The 20,341-nt window shown below is 43.8% G+C and overlaps 1 protein-coding gene across 1 annotated transcript in view; it reads left to right on the top strand.

The window, feature by feature from the left end:
- The window catches only part of UMODL1 (uromodulin like 1), a 73,287-nt gene that overhangs the window by 22,952 nt on the left and 29,994 nt on the right, over positions 1 to 20,341 (top strand). The window contains exons 2-10 of the mRNA XM_027638837.1: positions 2,091 to 2,333; positions 9,764 to 9,925; positions 10,337 to 10,443; positions 12,175 to 12,367; positions 13,329 to 13,460; positions 14,270 to 14,389; positions 15,657 to 15,911; positions 17,388 to 17,500; positions 19,601 to 19,820. Of these exons, the coding sequence (XP_027494638.1) occupies positions 2,156 to 2,333; positions 9,764 to 9,925; positions 10,337 to 10,443; positions 12,175 to 12,367; positions 13,329 to 13,460; positions 14,270 to 14,389; positions 15,657 to 15,911; positions 17,388 to 17,500; positions 19,601 to 19,820 (1,480 nt within the window). The 5' untranslated portion in view covers positions 2,091 to 2,155. The remainder of the gene's footprint in view (positions 1 to 2,090; positions 2,334 to 9,763; positions 9,926 to 10,336; positions 10,444 to 12,174; positions 12,368 to 13,328; positions 13,461 to 14,269; positions 14,390 to 15,656; positions 15,912 to 17,387; positions 17,501 to 19,600; positions 19,821 to 20,341) is intronic.

Raw genomic sequence — 20,341 nt, forward strand, 5'->3', positions numbered from 1 at the left:
CATCAAATGCATCGGATAAAAAGTAGCATAAAAATCAGATCTCTGATTCCTGCCCCAGAACTCACATTCGATTTCTTTTCTCATTTCTACCAGATGGATATCCTAAAGTTATCCGGGGAGGGAGGCCACTTTGCTTTCCCTGGCTCACTTCATTCCCTCCTGCCCAGCCATGACTGGGAATGGGCTTTCCCAGTCCTGGTCAGACCTCCATCCCGGCCACTGGGGTCCTCTCCTGGCCCAGGCTGGGTGTGGGTTTCAGCCTCACAGCTGGGGACAGTCTGGGTGTCTTCCTAGCCTTTGTGACTGTTTCCTTTCAATCTCTTCTTAAGGACAAGCCCTGGTGCTTTTTAGGGATGTGAAGACCTTCCAGCCTCTGCCTCTGAATCTTGCTTCAGGGACTGGACCCAGAGGTGCCACACTTGAGGCTGGGAAGGAGGAAGAAGCAGGGAGTGGGATTTCCAGCTATACCCTTACTGTCAATATTTTCCTGCTGACCTGCTCTAAGCAGCAGCACAGATTGCCTGGAGCCTGCCAGGAATTCTCTTGCTCCCACATGGACTCCCTGTAGCACAACCCGGCGTCAAACTCTGCCTTTTGCTGCAGAAGGAAGGCACAGAGGGGTTGGGCAGAGCAGGGCTGGGCTCCCAGGGGCCATATTTAGGTACCCTATCTATGCCATGTTTTCTTCTGGACTGTCCCTGTGGTCATCTTGTCCAAAACTTTTTCATCAGTCCTGTTCAAATTCTGTATATGTCTTTTGTTTAGCTGGAAAGCTAAAAGTGATAAAAGCACAGATTCCCAAGAGCCTGACAATTCCTGAATTGTTTTTATGTGTTTCATCTTTTCAGGCAGCAGTGTACAAATAAGAGAAGCTGTAAATATTTTAATTGTGTGTCTTTTGTGTATACTGTGTTAGCTTCAGTCTGTCTGTTGGCTGACCCTGGTGCCCTCAGAGCTCTCAGAAAAGAAAATAACCCTGCTATATTTGAATCTCTGCAGCTAATTCATGTTTATCCTTGTTAAAGTTTCTTTTGCTTTGTCTGAAGGATGATGCAGGCATTTTAATTCTATCCGATCGGTTTCCCAAATGGGACACAGAGTGACTCAGCCCCTCTGACTTCTCTAATATCTCATTAGGAGCCAGCCTGATGTCTGTGACATGACTGTAGGTTGCTTACTGCTAATTCTTAAACTCCATCTGGATCTGCTGCTGTTGTTGATGTTCCTCTGTGTTGTTTGGTGTCGTTTTTTTTTAATCCCCGTTCATGTTCAAGTATTTACGTTTTAAGTAAAACATGTAACAAGTTCACTCCTCATCACGAATGGTTTCAGAACTCTGGGAAATGAGTCCCATTCCCAGACCTGTGTGAAATGATGTAGTTAATGACCTTATCACTGGCTTTGTTTATACTGAAGTCAATGAACCACTTCAGGTCTCAAGCCCTGATCTAACAAGGTCTGCTACAAACGCAGAGAGGCAGCACAGGAGCTCCATGAATACCTTCTGTGTCAGATACCTGAAAGTCCTTCCCAATGATGTTATGAGTATGCAGTTTTAGCCTGGAGTGATGTCTGAAGGATGTCTTATTCCAGACGTTTATTGTGACTCATCTGCCCATGAGTTCCCTTCATTCCCTTTATAGCCAGAGGAGAGCAATGAACACTTTGGCATCATGAGGCTGGAGTGGACATGAGAAGTGCTTGGATGACTCTGGCCTGGAAGTGCCTATTTTGTTCTATTTTCCATTAACATATACTAATTTCCTTTCCATTTTCTTGAGTTAAATTGCCCTTTTATGCTTTGTTCCTGAAGGCACCAAGAACTCTTTGACTTTTCTGGCAATCTGCATCCTTTGATGACCAAAGTGATGCCTATGACAAGCAGTCACTACTAATTCTTTCTTCTGTCTGGTTTTTTGAAGTGATGTTCTTCCTAACATCAGCTTTCCTGGAAATCATTCATCTGTATTGGTTCTGTCACTGCTTTCTCATAACACTGTTTTCAACTAGATACTCGCAGGGAACTGATGCTCCGGAGTTACAAGTTAATGCTGATCCCTTTCTTCCCTGTTTTTATTTTTCTTCTCCAGAAAAAGGCCTCTCTTTGCTAGGGTACCATCTGTGCAACTATACCCTGACCAAAAATGTGCTTAAAATGGTTGCCTACCAAAAGTCCTATGAGAGAAACACGTCCTGTGGAGGATGGATACCGTGGATGGTGTGTCCCCGGACGTACTATAAAACCCAGTATCGTAGCATTGAAGTCCCTGAAACCATCACTCTCACAGATTGCTGTGAGGGATATGAACAAGTTGGTCTCTACTGCTCTCTAGGTAAGTTTTGTTCAGATTAGGAATTGAAATAAATGCTTCTTGTGGAAGAGTATTCATCCGTTTCTGGGGACATAAGTTCCTGTTCACTGGAACCAGTGAGTCTGCAAAAATGTGGAGTAAACTTTGTCCAACAAGGTAAGGAGTAGATATGAAAGACTAAAGCTCCTGATTCTTGCTCTTTGCCACAAATCCACTAAAATTCCAGGGGATCTTGAAGAAGGGACCCCCTTGCTATCCCCCAGGGGCTCCTTACTTACCTGTCCTGGTTCAGGCCAATGTCCCTGGCCAACTGCAATAACTCCCCTGTGCCTGGTGCAGTGCCTGTTCTGAGCCTGTTTCCATTTACACGGAGAGCTTTCTTCTCAGAAGTAATCCAGGATGCACTTAGGATAACATCTCCTTTGATTTGAAGCAGGATCTATTCCCAGACAGAATGCAAACCCAATTTTGGCTTAAGTTTAAAACAACCTGTGACCTCAGGGCAAGTCAGTACCAACTGCTTTCCAATCAAAACTACACTAGGGCCCATTTTCTCCTTGGTTATCTATGACTCTGGGGGTGGTACGAAAACTGGTGAACCTTTTGGTGGATCTAATCTGACTTCTGAGGGTTAACAAGGCTTCTTCTAAGGAAGACTTAACCATCTTTGTATCAAGATGGAAGCTTGTTCCCATTCTCACATCAGGGCTACCAGTTGTCAACAAGAAATTCCCAGTTTTATTAGAACTTGAGACGTAGATGGAAGAGATTCCTTGAATCTGTCATGCAGAAAAGTTCTGCAGGACAAAATTTGATCTCCCATTTTCAGCGTGACATCGTATTTTCTCCATGTTCCCCTTTCAGTGTGGACCTGGGCATTTACACAGTCACACACTGCAACAGCAGATTGCAAAGGAAAGGTCCTATTGCAACTCTGGCCCTTGTTTTGGGTCATGAGACTTGAGTGACTCAGATCTGTGGGAATGTCCCCAAACCTGCTCCTGCACCAGATCATATAACGTGGCATGAGAGGGTATGAGCCATATGTCCTGTCATGGGATCTGTCAAGAACAATGTGTTCATCCTACTTTTAAGCTGCTTCAGAGCTTTGGAAAAAGAACCTCCCAGCAATTTTTTTTCCAGGTGTTTTCTCAACAGTAGTAGAATATCATGTCTAGCAGGAAAGTGCTTTTAAAAGAAAGATGAGAACACAGTTGTTGTGTTTTACTTGTTCCTAAAATTATTTGCTATAGAAGAGAAATTAAAGCATAATTAGAGAGACATGATTCTTAATTTACTGTATCCTCCCATTGGTTGGCTCTGTGGCTGTTGTGGAGTGTCAGCCAGGGCAAAATTTGGCCTGCAGGTTACTGGGTGTCCAGGCAGTCTTGTCAGACTGGCAAAGGACCCATTGTTGATCATCTACATTTTCCAAATACCAGTTCCACAGTGGAGAAAATCTCCAGTATGTCTAATTATTGTTGAAAAATTACTTCAGTAAGGTCTTTTTGTTATACACACATGTGCATTCGTGTGTGCATGCATGAGTTAAACGACAAGACTGAGAGGCAATCAGAGAAAATGGCCTCTTAATTCTGTAGTGCAAGGAAAGAGCTGTGCCAGCTAAATGTGGAAGAGTCACTTGCTAATTGTGGATATCACAGTTTGCACAAGAAACTCAGGTGTTTTGAAACTCTGAAAATCAAGACCATCTTCTTGTCTGGGGAAAAAAAAAGCATCCTGGAAACACTTTAAATACTTTTTCCCTAGCATAATTCTATGTATTTTAGAGGCATCTCTAAGGATATTTTGGACTTGAGAGCTGTTGATGGGTTTGTTTCATCTAAAAGGAACAAATCTGTACATCTCCTGTAAACCTTGCAGAATTTCCACTCTGCCCTTACCACGTTGCTGGTGGGCACTCTGGGCAGGCTTGTCCATGAAATAATGTGGTCACCTTGACTCTTTCTCCTGTCAAAGTTAATCTGTGAATATTTTAAACCGTAGAAGGATTTGAATGGCTTCTAGGTGATTTCTGTGTTTACATTATTCCGGTATCTTTGCTTTTCAGGGCATTAGTCATAATTTCTGTGAATGGTAATGCACTGTCTAGACACAGTCTTAAATAAATGATGAGAAGAGAAACTGGAACTGTTGAAATTACTGCACAGCACGCTGTTGAACTACTGTTGTTTTTTCCTTGACGTTATCCATGCTGTCATGCTCTTCATCCTGCTAGGGATGGAAAGGTCTCTGTGACCTTTCCCAGCAACCTGCTCCTGGCCACTCCTCACCTTTTCTTCCTAGAAGGAAACATTTACCCCTGCCTGGGATATGGCAGACCCTGTTTTCTTACTTCTTTAATGATGGGGAAAAGTACCTACATTGTTAAATCACTTTGTAGTTCTCACTAGTTGCCCATCTATCCATTGGGACGGCATTAGAGATGCGCACACAAATGACTTCAACATTTTTAAATAACAACTAAAAAGTTAATTATCTAAAAGTTAGGAAGTGCTAGAATTAATTCCAAAGGTGGAATTAAATGAAACAACCTTTGTTTTCTCTCTTTGGGCCTGTGAAGATTAATAAACTCTTTTAATTACCTAATCCAGCTCTGCTGTGTCCCAAGGACCACATTTCCATGTGGTGCCCAGGGATGATGGAGCCCCTCTAAGGAGCTCCCCAGCAACGTTCCGTCTTGACCTCCACATTCAGTGCATGGTGCAGTGCTCTGCTGAGCCTCTCAATGAAGAGAGAATTATTTATCACCTCTTAAGGTGAATCCTGGGGGATCAACATGCAGCAATTTGTCTTCACACAGACTGCAGGAAGCGAGGGAGGTTCTCCGTCTTTCACAGATGGGCAACTGAGCTGCAGAGATACTGAGATCAATCCATTGTGTGCCCACTCTCAGACACCTTGGAGGCAGTTTTAATTTTTTTTTTTTTTAAATTTATTTTGCTTTTCAGAGTGCTTAAAGCTACCTTTAACAACTTGTATGGTTGGGCCACAGAGATTCACATCCTCAGTGGTGACTTTGAGCAGTCCCCCAACTGCTTGACAGGTCCAGGGCTGCAGGTCAGGCTCATGGACCTGCAAAACCCACGGCTCTGAAAGATTGTTTCACCTTACAAAGCTTTCCCAGAATCTTGCAGGTAGAGACAGGGTGTAATTCCCCAGGCTAATTTCCAGCTGCTAGAATGGATGGTATAGCTAATTCTGCTGGTGACTGGCTGCCTGCCCACTTTCCAGCACAAGATGAAACCAGAGAGCTCCTTATCTGTCACCCAACCCTGCTTGATCCCCAGCTAAGGAGGGAAAGAGTGCATCAGCATGCAATGAACCCTGGTTTTTAAGCACACAAGTCTCTAAAACACTGTTTTAGTTCAAGTTCCCTAAGCACTGTTGATCTGTTACCTCCATGAAAAACACCCTGAAATAAGAAGGCCCAGACAACTTTAATCCTGGAGTTTCTTAACTTGAGAGTGTTTGATTTGCAATGTTAAGGTCACACTTTTAATCAGAGCGCTCTTTGTGTGCATAACTTCCTAAGGTTTTCAGAAAAACCACCGTAAAGTAAAAAAATATCATTTTTGGAGCCCAGGTGGCTCCTCAGCAGGAGTGGGACATTTCAGGGCCAGTGTGTAGATGTTCCCATGCTGACTCCAGCTGGAGCAGTGAGGAGCTGTGGCACAGCTGTCCCCTGTGCTTGAGCTGTCACCAGAAAGCCATGGGATGGTGGTGTCACGTATGGGCAGTGTTACAGGATCAGCCTGGGGTGGGAAGGTGCCAAAATACCCTATGGAACTTCACACAGGAGCAAGTATCTCTCCCTACCCTGCAGTTTGGGTCCTTTGTGTGCCCTCAGCAGCTGCAGAAATGGGATTACGGGCATCAGAGGGTCTGTCCCTGCCTGTTCCCTGTGGTGTCTGCTTATGGGAATCCTGTCTGGGTACTGTCTTGTCCCTTTTTGAGCCCACTGAAGCTGTCTGCCTCCACAATCCATTTGGGTAAAGAAATGTGTGCTTTTGCACATTTTGTTACTGTGGGCTCTGGTGAAAACCATCTCTGCTTTCACCTTACCCCCTGCCTTTGGGATTTTGTAAACCTTGGCCACATCTCCCTCAGCCTCCTCTTCTTCAAGACAAAAGTCCTTGTCTTTTTAGTAGTCTTTTCTTACAAGTCTTTCTTTGAAGGCCATGGTCCCCCATTGTCCAACAGCTTGCCAAATTTCAGCCCATGGCTTCTGAATATGTTCTAGTGAATGACAGAGCTTTCCACAGGGAAGGGTGTTAAATATTTGTCAGATAATGGACCAACACACAACCTAATTAACCCTTGGAGAAGGAATCAGGATGGAAAACATCCATGTGAGCAGACAAAGTCTACCAATGCTCAAAGTCTCACAAAACATGTGATGAAAACTGCCAGTCTGCCTTTGGAACAGACTTTGCCAGGGGCTCTTTCTATAATTTCATGGATTTGTCTCCACCTTCTGATACCTGAGACAAATGAAGGGTGCTGCTCCCTGGCTCTGCCATACCCTCTGGATGAACCCTGTCCCCTCCTGGTGGAAGGAGAGAGAGGAAGGGTATCATGGCTGAGATAATGGTGTCCTGCAGCATCAATCTCCAGGGAGATCCCTCCTTCCTTGCAGCCACAGCAGATCCAGTGGCTCTCCAGTGGGCAGGCTGGTAAATGACCTTTGGTTGCTAAGCACTGGGTGCTGCAGCTCTGTTTTCATACATTTATGTAAATAACAGAGGAGAAAAGCCTGTACTTCATCCAACTGACAGAGGAGTTGGCTGGCTTGCTCCCCAGTGCTGGCAGCATTGCTTGGTAGGTGACTGTCCCCAACGTTATTGAAGTGGAGAGCATAAATTGAATTTTCAAAGTACATCTGGTACAATTAGGCAGAAATGTGAAGTGAATCCATCCCTGTTTCCGCTGATCTGAAAACGATGACCTTTTGATTTCAGATAAATGGCCAGGGAGGCACTGGGCCAGGATTCAATAGTGTTTTCTGAGATTGCATGTGACTCATTAAGCCATTTACACTGCAGTTAAACAAGAAAAAAAAAAAAAAAAGAAAAAAAGAAAAAAAGAAAAAGAGACCCAGGTGGAAAAAATTCTGCTTTGAACCTCAAACCTGCTTGAACTGCACCTGGATCTCAGAGCTGGAGGAATTCACATGCTTGGGTCCAGCTTACTAAGATCCACCTGGTTTTGAATAGTAAGGAGCACTGGTGAACAAGGAATATACTAATACAGGGAAATCCCTTGGTGCTCTGATGTGAGAGGCTGCTTGGCTCCCTGCACGGGAGGCTGGGATGGAGCAATCACATGAGACTGGGAATGTCTAGGAAACTCATCTAAGGGCATCCGAAGCCATATCACACTTATTGTGGTTTTAGACTGAAAATCAGGAAGAATATTTCCAGGAGTAAGACCTGTTTGGGGGGACAACCCGTAGTGCCAGCCCCAGAAGTAGAGGTTCCTGGTCTACTGGGAAGCAGAATGGATTCCTGGTGCTTGCTGGGCCCAGAAGTAACCTGAGTAAGATTGCACAGGGTCGATTTTTTTTTCTCATCCTATGGGGCCTATGACTCAGACTCAACTTTGGAGGCAGAGTTGGTCCTGTGAGAGACTAAAGAGAGTGAGTGACTTTGATTTACAGGCATGAAGAGGCTCATAAAAGGCTACATTAGGTAGCAGGACAAATCCTGCTCCCTGTAGGGCAGCCAGACATTCATTGGGTTTGGGAATAGGGACAGAGTTTTGTAATTTGCTGCCCAGAGCTCTTGTGGGTCTCACACCAACTGTCTGTGAAAGATGCTCAAGCCTTGTTAAAGCTTTTGCTTGTTGGGTGTGTGCACACAAAATACACACACACAGTGGATGAAATACAATACAAAACAGTGTGGGAAATGCCATCCCATGGGCTCTGCATGCAGGTCTTTAAAAATATGTGTGCAAATGACCTGCATCCTACTGAGACATCTCAACTCGATGTCTTTCCCATTCCCCAGTATTTGAATTTTGGAAGGTTTTTCAGTGGACATAACTCCCATCATTAAATTATGCCTACTTTTCACAATTACCTTTCAGAGGCCCTTGACAGGGATACTGTGGGCCCTTAGAGGGACACAGATCACTGCTCTTAATAGTCTAATTCTTTGTGCAAATATCTCTGTATGTCCAGTTGCGTAAATGGCTGAAAATTGCACATGTTGAGCTTTGCAGGCCATAGTTTGAGCTCAATCCCTCAACTGTAGATTGAGCTGGGGATTTGGAGTGCTAAAAATGAGAACTGTTATGGAGTGTGCCAAAAAGCTGAGGCTTTCTGCTTGCAGTAGCCTCCAGTCTCCCATAGACTGGTGAGGGGGGGGGGGGAGGAACCCGGAATGTGCATGTGGCAGCAAGTTACAGAGATTTAGTTTAAATCTTGATTAATTGAGATAATTTCCCTGTTTAAGAAGGTTACTTCAGTGAGGCCAAAAGTCAGTATCAGTATCCCCTTCTGCTTCTCAGAAACCTGGCATTTACTGTCATCCAGAGTCTTGGGATAACAGAAACTGTAAACCCACAGAACTGATGATTCATGATAGATTTATAATTTGTTGTGGACTTTTCACTTTCTGTGGGCTTTATTATGTCAAATGTGGTTTTTCTGCACCACAACTATTTCCATTGCAAGAATCAGGTTAATTTTCCTCCTGGCTGACTTTAATTGCCCAGTAATGGATCAAAAATCTGCAGGTGCAGGATGAATGGAAAAGCGAAATCTTTCAGGTTGATTAGAAAGATCAGAGCTGAGCATTACTTGGAGCTGTGTTTGAGACCGTGGGTGAAAGTAGTGATTGTAAGGCTTAGAAATGTTTTCTCTTTTCCTCTGGAGAGAAATATGTCCTGGAATTGAGGCAGGACCACTGTCTGCCCTTGGCTTGGAAGCAGCAACCTTCTGCCTTAGCTGCCCTCTCTGCAGGGCTCTCTGGCATGGGCTACCAACCTCCTGGAGTGGCCAGCTGGTACAGAGCAGGTGCTGCCAGGCTGCAGCCACGGGCTCAGTTCTACTCTCCTGTCCTCCTGTGTAACCCACTCACCTGCACCAGAGAACTACATCGTGTCTCCGCCCTCATGGAACACCCACAATTACTGTAACTAAAGGTCAGCCTTGTGCCATGGAAGTTTGAATAATTACTAATGGAAATTTACAAATTCAAAATTTGTGTAGAAGAAATGTCATGAGAGAGAGAGAAAGATCTGAGAGCATTTATGCCCTTGGAATTAAATAATGGTATTTTTAGGCTGTTGTTTTCTCCCCGTGAAAACCTCAGAACAGACGGGCTTCTAAAGTGAGGAGGAGGTGTTTGCTATAAATTAAATAGCACAATTTTAGGGAAACAATTTTCTATATTTTTGTTCTCAGAAATGTTTTTGTTACTTAGCACTCAACAGATCCAGTGTGTTTGCCTCAAGACCTGGTATTTGTCCAATGGAGAATATGGAAACCTCTGATTATCCTTGCACGTTCGACGCTGAGTGTCCAGGGCTCAAAAAATGCTGCAACTCATCCAAAGGAGCAGGCTGCATGGACCCAATGCCAGAGGGTATGTTACTGATAAATTCAGGACTGCTTCTAACAGAAATATGCTTAAGTTTTCCTTCTGAGGGTGGGATTGGGCAGGAAAACTGTTACCATAGCTCTTCATAAAACAAATACGGGAATCTGCCTTGGATCAGTTCCAGGATATTCAGCTTCAGTGCTTGCACCCAGGAGCACTGAGCAGTGTGTGGGTGCTGCAGGTCATGTGGACCTTCCTTGGCTTCTTCTCCTTTGCTGGCACCTGCAAAGGAGGTGGCATATGGCAAAGGAGGCAGTAGGTGATGGGCTGTACCTGGGCCCTTGGTATTTGCCAAATTAAATCCTGCTTTGTTCTCTTGGAGCTTTCCTATAGCTCTGTTGCTTTCTTCAGCATCAGACCTCAGATGACTTTGCTGTTCTATTTCATACATTTCAGGAAGAACATTCTGGTACAATGTGACAGTGCTTGTGAAAATGGATTTTAATGAATTAATCAGAGTGGATTCCCACCTTCTGAATCATTCCCGCCTTTTGCACTCCATGGTATGTACAAACACAAACGATCCCATGTGCTGCTTGTTTTGTCCTTGTTTCTTTTACTCAGGGGCCAGCCCTTACTCCCCCTCTTTTCTACCAGATTGATTTTTTTGGCCCTAATATATTTCTGATTACTGAACATCAGCTGCATCCTTAAGCAATTCAAGTAATGTTGATTTATCAGCTCCTTCAGTAAATTTTTCACGTCTCTTCCAAGGGCAATTTAAAGACATTCTGAAATATAGGAGTTTTCCTGCTTAAATGCTGATTGCTCTAGCACTGATCGAGTTAAGCTTTGGACCTATGACTGACTGGGACCAGATTTCAAGACCTTCAAAGTGTGATAAGGAGTTTTGAGTTAAACCTTTCAAGAGACAAACCTGACCCCTGGCACTGGGACCGTCAAGGCACGTGGACTCAGCAGCACCAGAAGTTTAGCTGTGAAAAAACAGGATTAGGGCAGGAGACTGTGTTGGGACGAGGGTGTTTTCTTGTCAATCTTGCCCCCAGAATCAGGGCTGGGGCAGACAGCAGAGTGTTATATTTTTGCTGTAGGACCAAGGCTCTGCCTTGGGAATGGGTTAGCAGCAGTAAATCTGTCCCTGTCCCCAGCGTGTCAAGGAGGAAGAGTCGCAGGTAACCAAGGAAAACAGAGCCCTGGAAGAGGTGTGAGGCACACTTCCCAAAAGGAGGGTCTGCAGGAGGGACCAGGCCACAAACTAAAGCCTTGCTCAGACAGAGAGGGTCTTTCTGTCTTCTCAGGGGTACTTAGGAAATGGATTCATGAACTAGGACAAGACCCTCCAGGCCACAAACCCAAGCCTTTTCCATGGAAAAAAGCAGGCTTGGATATGGCCTTTGAAAGGCACCCAAGAGGTCCCTAATTCCCTACATTTTTATTTCTAGTCTTCCCCAGTTTCCAGCTGGGAGTGGGCAAGTAGCAAAGGAAACCCATCTGCCATAATCTGCCATCACTGATGGGCAGGAGACTAGAAATGATAGCAACAGCATGGGTGTAGCTCTTCCTCCACCTGAATTACGCCTTCTCATATCCTTGTAAAAGCAAGAAATCTTGGTCCTGTCACTGTGTGGTAAGGAATAGAGGGCAAGGATCTAAAAAGACTTTTATATCTTGGTCTAAAACAAGCTATGTCAAGGTCAAACACTAGAGAAATAGGGACTATTAACAAGCTGCTATTCAGAGGAATTTCTTCCAGGCCCACCACCACGTCCCTTCTCTCATTCCTGACACTCAGTTGGGGTGGCTTGGTCTCTCTGGGGTCTCCCCGTGGCCCTCAACCCCGCTTTTCATCCTCAGTCTATTGCTTTTCTTCTTTTTCTTTCCTATCCCTTTGCCAGCAGTCCTTTTAGCTGTTGAAAGTAAGAAGTGTTGGACAGCTTTTTTACAGACGAATTGTAACAGCATGTGTAATGTTTGTCTATTGGGACTTTGCAAAGCAGGACTTTTCCCGTATATTCCTGGATTACATCCTTCTGCCTAAGTGTTTTGAGATCAGCTCCACACCTCCCTTAGCTTGGCATTACTATAATATAAATTAGCTGTGAAATGTGATAATAAGAATGCATAAAGACAGGCCTAAATGTTACCACTTTGCCATGTTTTTTGATTTGGTGCTTTCTCCACTCAGATTATGACAATAACCATGGCATAATTTATGCCTCAGCTGTGCTGAAAAATGAACGAGGTGCTCAAGTGTTTGTTCCCCCGTTTTCCAGATCACTGGTGCGTTGCAGCCCTTGAATGCCTCTGTGCACCACATCCAGAGCAATCCTGCAGGGATATACGCCGGGACAGTGGCCTCCCAGGTTCTCCTTGGGCTGCACCAACCAGCTCTGCTGGCTGAGGTCTCTTCTTCCCTGGATGATGTGGTGAAACGCGTGTATGAAGTGATTGACACACAAGTGCAAGGTCATTGATTACAATCCTGTCACGGGGAGGGGGGCGGGGAAGCTTTTTTTAGGAGGTTTCATCCCCCTTCATTTGCATTTTCATTTATATGACTATTAATTTGCTTTAAAAGATTGTATAGTGGATCTTGTAAAATTTGCAAATATGCCCCTGGCGTTTCCATTAAAGGATGAAGAGAGTTGTAGTTAATAATAATAATAATAATAATAATAATAATTTTAGACTGAATAGTTCAGAAGGGAATGCTCCTGAATGCTCAGTTAAATTTATTTTCTCCCAGTAGTATAGCCCATTTTCAAAAGAAAAAGCAAAGGTGTCCATATTTGTTATATTGTCAACATTAGTTATATTCAACAGGCCCTTAAGAAAAGTGTTTTCTTGGGAAGCAGATATACTTTCTTGCTATAGATGTGTTGCTATCAGTAGCTTGCATGAAACAAGTCACATTGATAGTCTGTTAATTCTTATAACGTACCACTTCCTGCTTTTTAACTGTTAGGTGAACATTTCAGTATTTTAGTTTTAAGTTTTGTGAATCTACTCATTACTCTGTAGTTGTCTGAACATTTGTACTCCCCAAGTGCATCCATAAGCCCCACTTTCAATGCTTCTTATTCTGTGGTTACTCAGTCCAACTGTCAGTGGCATCACTTTCAGCAGGTCTCCTTCCTCTTCTGCTGACATCTCTTAGGTTTGGATGACATCCTGCAGCTGTAAGCAGGAGCTGCCCCCTAACTGTCCTCTAATTCCAAAGAAATGGAGTAAAAAGTGAGAGGGTTGTAACTGCTTTGGGGGAAGGGCAGGATTCCAATTTCATTGCACCCGTGTACATCCAGAATTATATTAAGAGTTACTGCAGATTTACACTGAATTTATCATATCCAGAGCCTGGTTTATACACACTGCAGATCAGTCTCGATGCTGATATCAGTGTCTGTGCAAGGTGTGTTCCTCTCCCTAGATGTCAATGAATGTTCCTACCCTGAACTCAACGCCTGCCCCCAGAAAAGCACCTGTGTAAACCTGGAGGGTTATTACAGCTGTGACCCTCCTGCCCATGTCACCCCTCACCAGCTGAGCCGAAGGAAGGAAGGTAAGAAACGAAGATCTCACCTTGGGGAAACACTGAGGAAGTTTCTGTGGGAATTTGCTGTCTGTCACAGGAGTTGCCTGCAGGGCAAGGATTTCTGGAGGACTCAGTGCCCCTTTTCCTCCTGCTGGGAGGAGGTGCCACATAAGCCAGCTGTTACCTACTTCTGATTGAAATGCAGTGTATTTATTTCACAGTCCCTTGCTGTTTCTCCTATCTCACCCTCAACTGTCCTCTCTCATCTGCCAAAACCTCTAACTTCAGACCCTGACTGCTTCTCAGAACGTCATTCACCACCAGTGCACCTCCCCAGCCTCCTGGAAAACAATTAATGATGTTATTTATAAAAATTTTTAGGCTTTTTTCCCCATTTTGACTGCGTGAATGCAGCCCAGACTCAGTGGTTGTGTGATCCCACCCTGAGCTGCTCCACTGCCCCCAAGTCCTTTGCTGCAGAGAGCTGGAGTTTGGCACTGGGTAAAATAATACCTTGTGGTACCAGCCCAGCAAAATATAGAGGCATGTACTTAAAGCCCACAGACATCAATGGGCCTGATAATAGGCTTTAAGTTAATGAGATGAGTAACTGCTTACAGATTTGATACTTTAGCTAGAGAACAATTTTACAATCCTTTAATCTCAAAAATTAAGATAATGTATTATTTTATGCTTTTGTGATATGATAATATACTTATTTTCTATTTATGTTACTTCTATTGCTGCTTTCCAGCTGTGGAAAACATGAATGGTATTATTTGGGATTTGTTTTGTTAGGAATACTCTAACTCTTTGATAATACTATTTCCCCTTAGGCATTGCAGCATCTACTTCAAGTTCAGCAGTAGATGCCATTAGTACCAGCAATAGCTCTCCTTCTGTAATGAATTCAAGTCTTTTATCCATAACTAACCAATCTGCAGATGCTGGATGCTGTAAGTAATCTTGGATTTTAATGAATATTGTCTTGATTTTAATTCAGTCACTCCTAGATCCCTTTCAGATAAGAGTTATCACAGCCCTTTTAAAAACACCCTGTCCTTCTTGTGAGAGGAAATAACTTTCAGTAGTTCTTTGCTGAGTTCAGAGAGACAGGCTGGATATTCTTGATCTTCATCCACATCTTCTGATCCAAGCCCAGACTGGAGGAATTAAACTGAGGCACCTCTAGTGCAGGAGGGGGATGGCTTTAGGGGTGTTTGGCAACCACCTGGCTCAGAGTCCTGGAAACAATTATGTCTTATTGAAGCAACTTACACAAACAAACATTTTTTCTTAGTCTAACCATCAGCATGAAAGAATTGAAGTTGTGGTAGCAGAATGACACGGTCTCTGGGTTAGCATGGGATGTGATGCTCATCTCACCTGACCCCAGCTTCTGCAGGAGAGGTGTCTAGTCTGGGATCTCTCTCTGGTTAGTGGAGACAGACTGGCTCTGCTGGAGGGCAGTTCATCCTACCCAGTTTAGACACCTCCTCCTTCGAGGAGAGGAATCATCTCTGAAGAGTCCTGTCTTTTCCCATTGGCATGACAATGATTGCACTGGACTAGAGAGGAATAACAGGTGCAGTGCTACACACCACTGTGCCCCCAGCCTCTGCTAGCTGGGGTCTGTGGGGGTTTTCTGGGCATAAATCCAGACAACCTTTGCCTGAAGAGGTGCATTTTGATGATTAAAGTGACAAGAGGCAAAGCAGGTGTCAATACACATAGAGTACACAGATTCACTCTTCCAAACTATTCCTGATGCTTGCACCTGTAGCTCACTGCCCGGTTATTAGTGTTCCTAGACATTCAGTGGAGATTAGTTTGCTGGGAGAAATTGTGGCTGCCACATCCCTGGAAGTGTTCAAGGCCAGATTGGACGGGGCTTGGAGCAACCTTGGATAGTGGAAGGTGTTGGAACTGGATGACCTTTAAGGTCCCTTCCAACCCAAACCATTCTAGGGTTCTATGAGTCAACACAAATACATATAGCAAAGGGAAATGAAAAGAGTAAGCACCAAATTAACCACTCCAGTGGGATGGTTCATGGGTGAGGGGACCTGGTAGTGTGAGGGGGGCAGATTCTGCCCTGACCTAAAGAGGACCTTTACCCTATTGATTGTCAAAGTGCTTGTCTGTAGTGGACTTAAAATAGCACAGTGCTTTAGAGATGAAATGTTGCTTTTTCTGGGCTAACTCGTCCTGGGACTTCAGTAGATCCTTCTGCAGTGACAAACCACCGAATCTTCAGCGTTACCAGCAACAGTTTTGAAATGTCCTGGCATGTCACTTCTCCTCTGAACCACACTTTCCAAGTCCAAGTGTTCAAGGGCCAGGAGACTGTCCAAGACCTGAAGACAGAGGAAATGAAAATGGATGTGTCTCATCTGGAAGCAGGTGTGATGTATTCAGTCGAGGTCAGCTACGAAACCTGTGGAAAAACCATCATCTCCCGTCAAAGTGTCAAAACAGGTAAAGAGACACTTTCAAATATACATATATTTTAAGATATATTAAAATAGATATACAACTTAAAATATATTCCCTCTCTCCTTCCTTCTCCCTCCCTAAAGCTGCTCTCCATTCACCTGCAGTTCAGCAATGATCCATTTGGTCCTACCTGAACAACATTTCCCATCATCATCACAATTCATCACTTTTTTTCCCAGCATTTATCCAAGCCAGACTATCAAGCACTGGTTGGGAAAGCAGTGCTGGGGTTGACTTAAACTATTACAGATATCAGACTAATCTAGAATTCTTCTGTTTTTTATTTCTTTGGTGCCTGGCACTGCATTCTGCTGCCACCCATCACCCATCAGGCCCCATTTTTCCTGGCTGATGCCTGTGGGCAGTGAGAAATCCAGTCAACTGGTTTGTCAAGGGCTCAGCTGAGCTAACAAAAGTGCCAGGAGGAAGGGCAGATTCAGCTGAATAAAGGATTAAAAGGAATAACAAGAGCTGAGTAAGAAAGCTTACAGACTACCTGCCTGGTTTGGTTCAATTAACCAGCGATGGTGGCTTCCTGAGGCCCTAGTGTGTTGATCAAACATAATTTTGCTTTTCCTTTGGCCTTAAATTATTTCCTAGGCCTTCATGCAAATAAAGAAATAAATCTCTCCCCATTTTTTTTTTCTGAAGAGCAGGCAATGAAGTATTTATTACTGACCACAGTGAGGCTGCTGCTGTTCATGTTTATCCATAAGAGCCTTCCCTTTGATCAGATGAGGGATGACTCCAGCTTGGGTCAGAAGGAAATTACTCCCTTTGTAGAGGGAAAGTAGGAGGTCTAGTGGTTATGAAAACAGAGGGCTGAACTTCAGAGTATGAAGCTGGAACCCTTGAGAAAAAGAAAAGTTTTCCAAAGATCAGTCCAAAGAGTAACAGCCTCAGATTGTTTATACAGGCTACAGCAGTTATAGATTCCTTGGCTCTTGGTTCTGGCTCCTGTGCTCCTTATGTTATCTGTCAGGGATCACCAGAGAAGTACCATGCACTGCTTTTTGTTATATTTTCACTTTAGGAATATATATTTATTATTCACTCTGCCAAGATGAGGAAAATAAATAAAAACATTTTGATCGCTGGGCCAAAGATGAACTTACTGGCAATTTAACCCTGGATGTAATTTCAAGTCAGGAGTTATGTAGGGTCAGGTCCAAATATGAGTATACCCACATATAAAGGTATGTGTATACCCAGTTCTCATACAGTAGCAATCAGGTACCCTCAGTGTCTCTATGGGCCTGATGTAAGTGCATCTTCTCAATGTGTAGGAAGCTCGTAGCAGCCTTTTGCCTGTATTTTCTTTATTTGATACCAAACTCTCTCAATTTCATCCTCCCTTCTCCTTCCATCATCTGAGATTTTGGTCTGGGTACATCAGTTTTGATTGAATCCCTTCCTCTCCTGCTTTCTCAGTGTGTGTTTTAATGTTGTGTCCTACAGAGGCCCAGATATTTGATGTTACTCTGAGGATTCTCAACTACAACTTCACTGATGATTTCCATAATTCCAGCAGCTCAGCGTATGAAGAATTTTCAAGGCTGTTTCTTACAGAGGTAACATTAAAATATCTGTGGGCAATACATTTTTTTTTCCATTTAAAATTCATTTAGTCTACTAGAGGACTTTATGCCTGGCTGAAATATCCCTTGAAAATGATCATGCTGCTTCCTGTGACCTTTCTTTGTAATTAAAACAAAATTCAACTGACTAGACAGATCAAGCCCTTGGCCTTGTTAGCAATGAAGCCAATGAGAATTTTCCCCTACAGAAGAGTAAAGGAATTATAAATGCAGGCATGCAACAGGATCTTGGATCTTTAGTTTGGCAATAAACTCACACTAAATTGACTTGAGGCTTTTTAATGGATTGTTGAAATGACATTCCTGGCATTCATTTCAGCGCTATCATCTCAATAAATGTCTGACTGCTCTCAAAGCTCTTTCTTCTTTTAGGAAAAGTGGCTGGATCAGGTTTTCTCCTCCATCCACGTTCACTGCCTGCACACTTGTAGCCACTGTCCATGCTCAGGTGTAACCAGCCACAAGCAAAACTTGAGTCATGAAGCCTATTACCAGCTCTCAGCTTCCCAAAAAAGAGGGGGAGTTTCAGATGGACCAATCTCCCACAGTTTTGCTGCAGAGAACAGGGCCCATACAGAGGAATTGGGATCTCCATCCAAAAGGAGACTTTCCCAAAACAAAGGGTGACTCATAAATATAAGTAAATTTAAGTCTGAGGGAAAAAACCCCATCAATAATGGAGCTTTACTTTCAAAGGCAGCAAGGGAGAGGAGTTTGCTTATGAGAAACTGCAAGCTGAACCTCCTGACACGGTTTCATTTCCCACGGTTGCAAATTGTTCACTTTTGTTGTGTAGGAGGATTTTGGTGAGTGAATCTTCTCTGAGACTAATGCAGATCTAATTGGCATCATGGGGTTGTGAAGGAAAAGGAGCATTTCCCATCTGTGTTGTCTCTGCCTCCCTGGGTGTTTGGGAGCATAACATCCCCCTCTCACTTCCTGTCTCCTCCTTTCCTTGCCTCCCCACCCTGATGTGAGCTTAGACCAGTCAAACAGCTTGTCTGTAGGAATTTTTTGGAACAAACTCTGACTGAATGGGAACGAAGCTGTGCTGATTTATGGCTCTGCAATGCGTGCTCAAAGGCATGCTTTGAGGTGTACGAAGGAACAAAGGCTCAAGCAAGGAGCTGCCTTCTAGAGGTGTAAGGAAGAACTTCCAATTCCTGCACAGCTCAGATATTGACAGCAGTGTGCCAGCCTTATTGTTCAGAGCAATGCCATTTGTTCAGCTGACGTAACTACTCACCAGGCTGGTAATTAACCATGGTGTAATTGTGATATTGCCTTGAGGCTGGGCTGTCTCAAACATATTTTATTGAAGTTATCCACCCCCATTTTTCTTGTCTCTCACCCTGAGATTTCCTTATTATTGGACTCGGTTGCAGGATGAACTTGAACTGGTGAGTTCCAAATACTCCCTAGGAACTATATCTATGCCTACTCTGGTAAATGAAATATTTCCTGAGCCATTCTCTGACACTAACCCTAACTGGCACAAGCTAGCCTGCATCCATGCAATTGGGTCTCCCAAAACACAGTGGTCACATTGGGATTGCCTGTTGGGACTGGACCCAGGGTCATGGCAAAAGACAAACCCTCTCTGGGGGACTTCTAGCTGGTAGTAGTCAAAATCAAGCCAGGTACTGGTCAAGCCACAGTGGAGATGATCCAGTTCCAGAGTCTGGGAGTGCAGAGGTGAGTATACAGGACAAAACACTTACATGACATACAGAGCTAACATGAGCTGGGCCAGTTCTGCTCTGGCCCAGGCAAACAGGACCAGGAGGGAACCTCCTCCCTTGAGCAAAAATGAAGTTTGGTTTGTAAGACCGGTGGTCAGATGGATACTATTTTCAAAGGGTGCACCAAGGAGACTCACATTACTTTGGGCCTCAATAATCTCTGAAAAGTAAAGATTTCTGAAATGCTTTGACTCTTGTTTTACAACATTTTTTATGTTGTATTTATGTTTGTGCATACATAAATCTTTAAAAACGTAGCATCCTAATTGAGTTTTAAAGGAGGTTTTCCTGTTGGCTTCCTAATTGTCGATGCTTCTCTCCCTTTGCTCAGCTTGAACATTCATTTCCACCTGACATTTCTGCTTTACACAAATCTGGGAAGCTGAAGTTGCAGATTGAATCCCTGCAGGCTGGAAGTGTCATTGTGAGGCTCAGAATCACTGTGCAGGATCCTGAGTTTCCAGTCAATGCCTCCTCATTTGCCGTAGTGCTTTCCTACCTGCACAACAGTTCCATGATTTTGGTGGATCAGCAAAACACCACAGTAGGAGGTAACTTTTATTATTATTATTTTTCCATAGAAGAAAACAGGGTTTTTGTTTTGATCACACAATCACCAGTATTCTTCATAAAATGTAGGGAGATAAAATATGTGATTTGTTGGAGGGAAAACCGTGATGTGAGAGCTCCTCCGTGAGCTTTATCCATAAGCCTGGAAGGGTCAGGCAAAGGAGTATTGGCTGTCCCCAGGTACCTTCAGGCACTGCTTCCCTCCAGTGTTTTTAAGGAGTTGAGCCCTTAGTTTCCCTATTTATTTTCCTCCCTCTCCTCTCTGTCCCCAGTTGGACATTTGCCATATCTTTCTCATGCTGAATTGCAGATAGGATTACTGTGGAATATTTGCAGCCTTTGGATACACATGCCTTCCTAGACAGTTTTGTGCTTCAAGACTGTGGGGCTGTGTTTGGGCCAGGGTTTAAGAAAAGAAATCTAACATCTTCACTCTGGAAACCCAGTCAGAGAAATTCCCAAATGTCCTTCCTGTAAATAGGGCTAAAGAAACACACATGGA

This window comes from Corapipo altera, unplaced genomic scaffold, assembly GCF_003945725.1.
Source record: "Corapipo altera isolate COAL_440 unplaced genomic scaffold, ASM394572v1 0, whole genome shotgun sequence".
NCBI lineage: Eukaryota > Metazoa > Chordata > Aves > Passeriformes > Pipridae > Corapipo > Corapipo altera.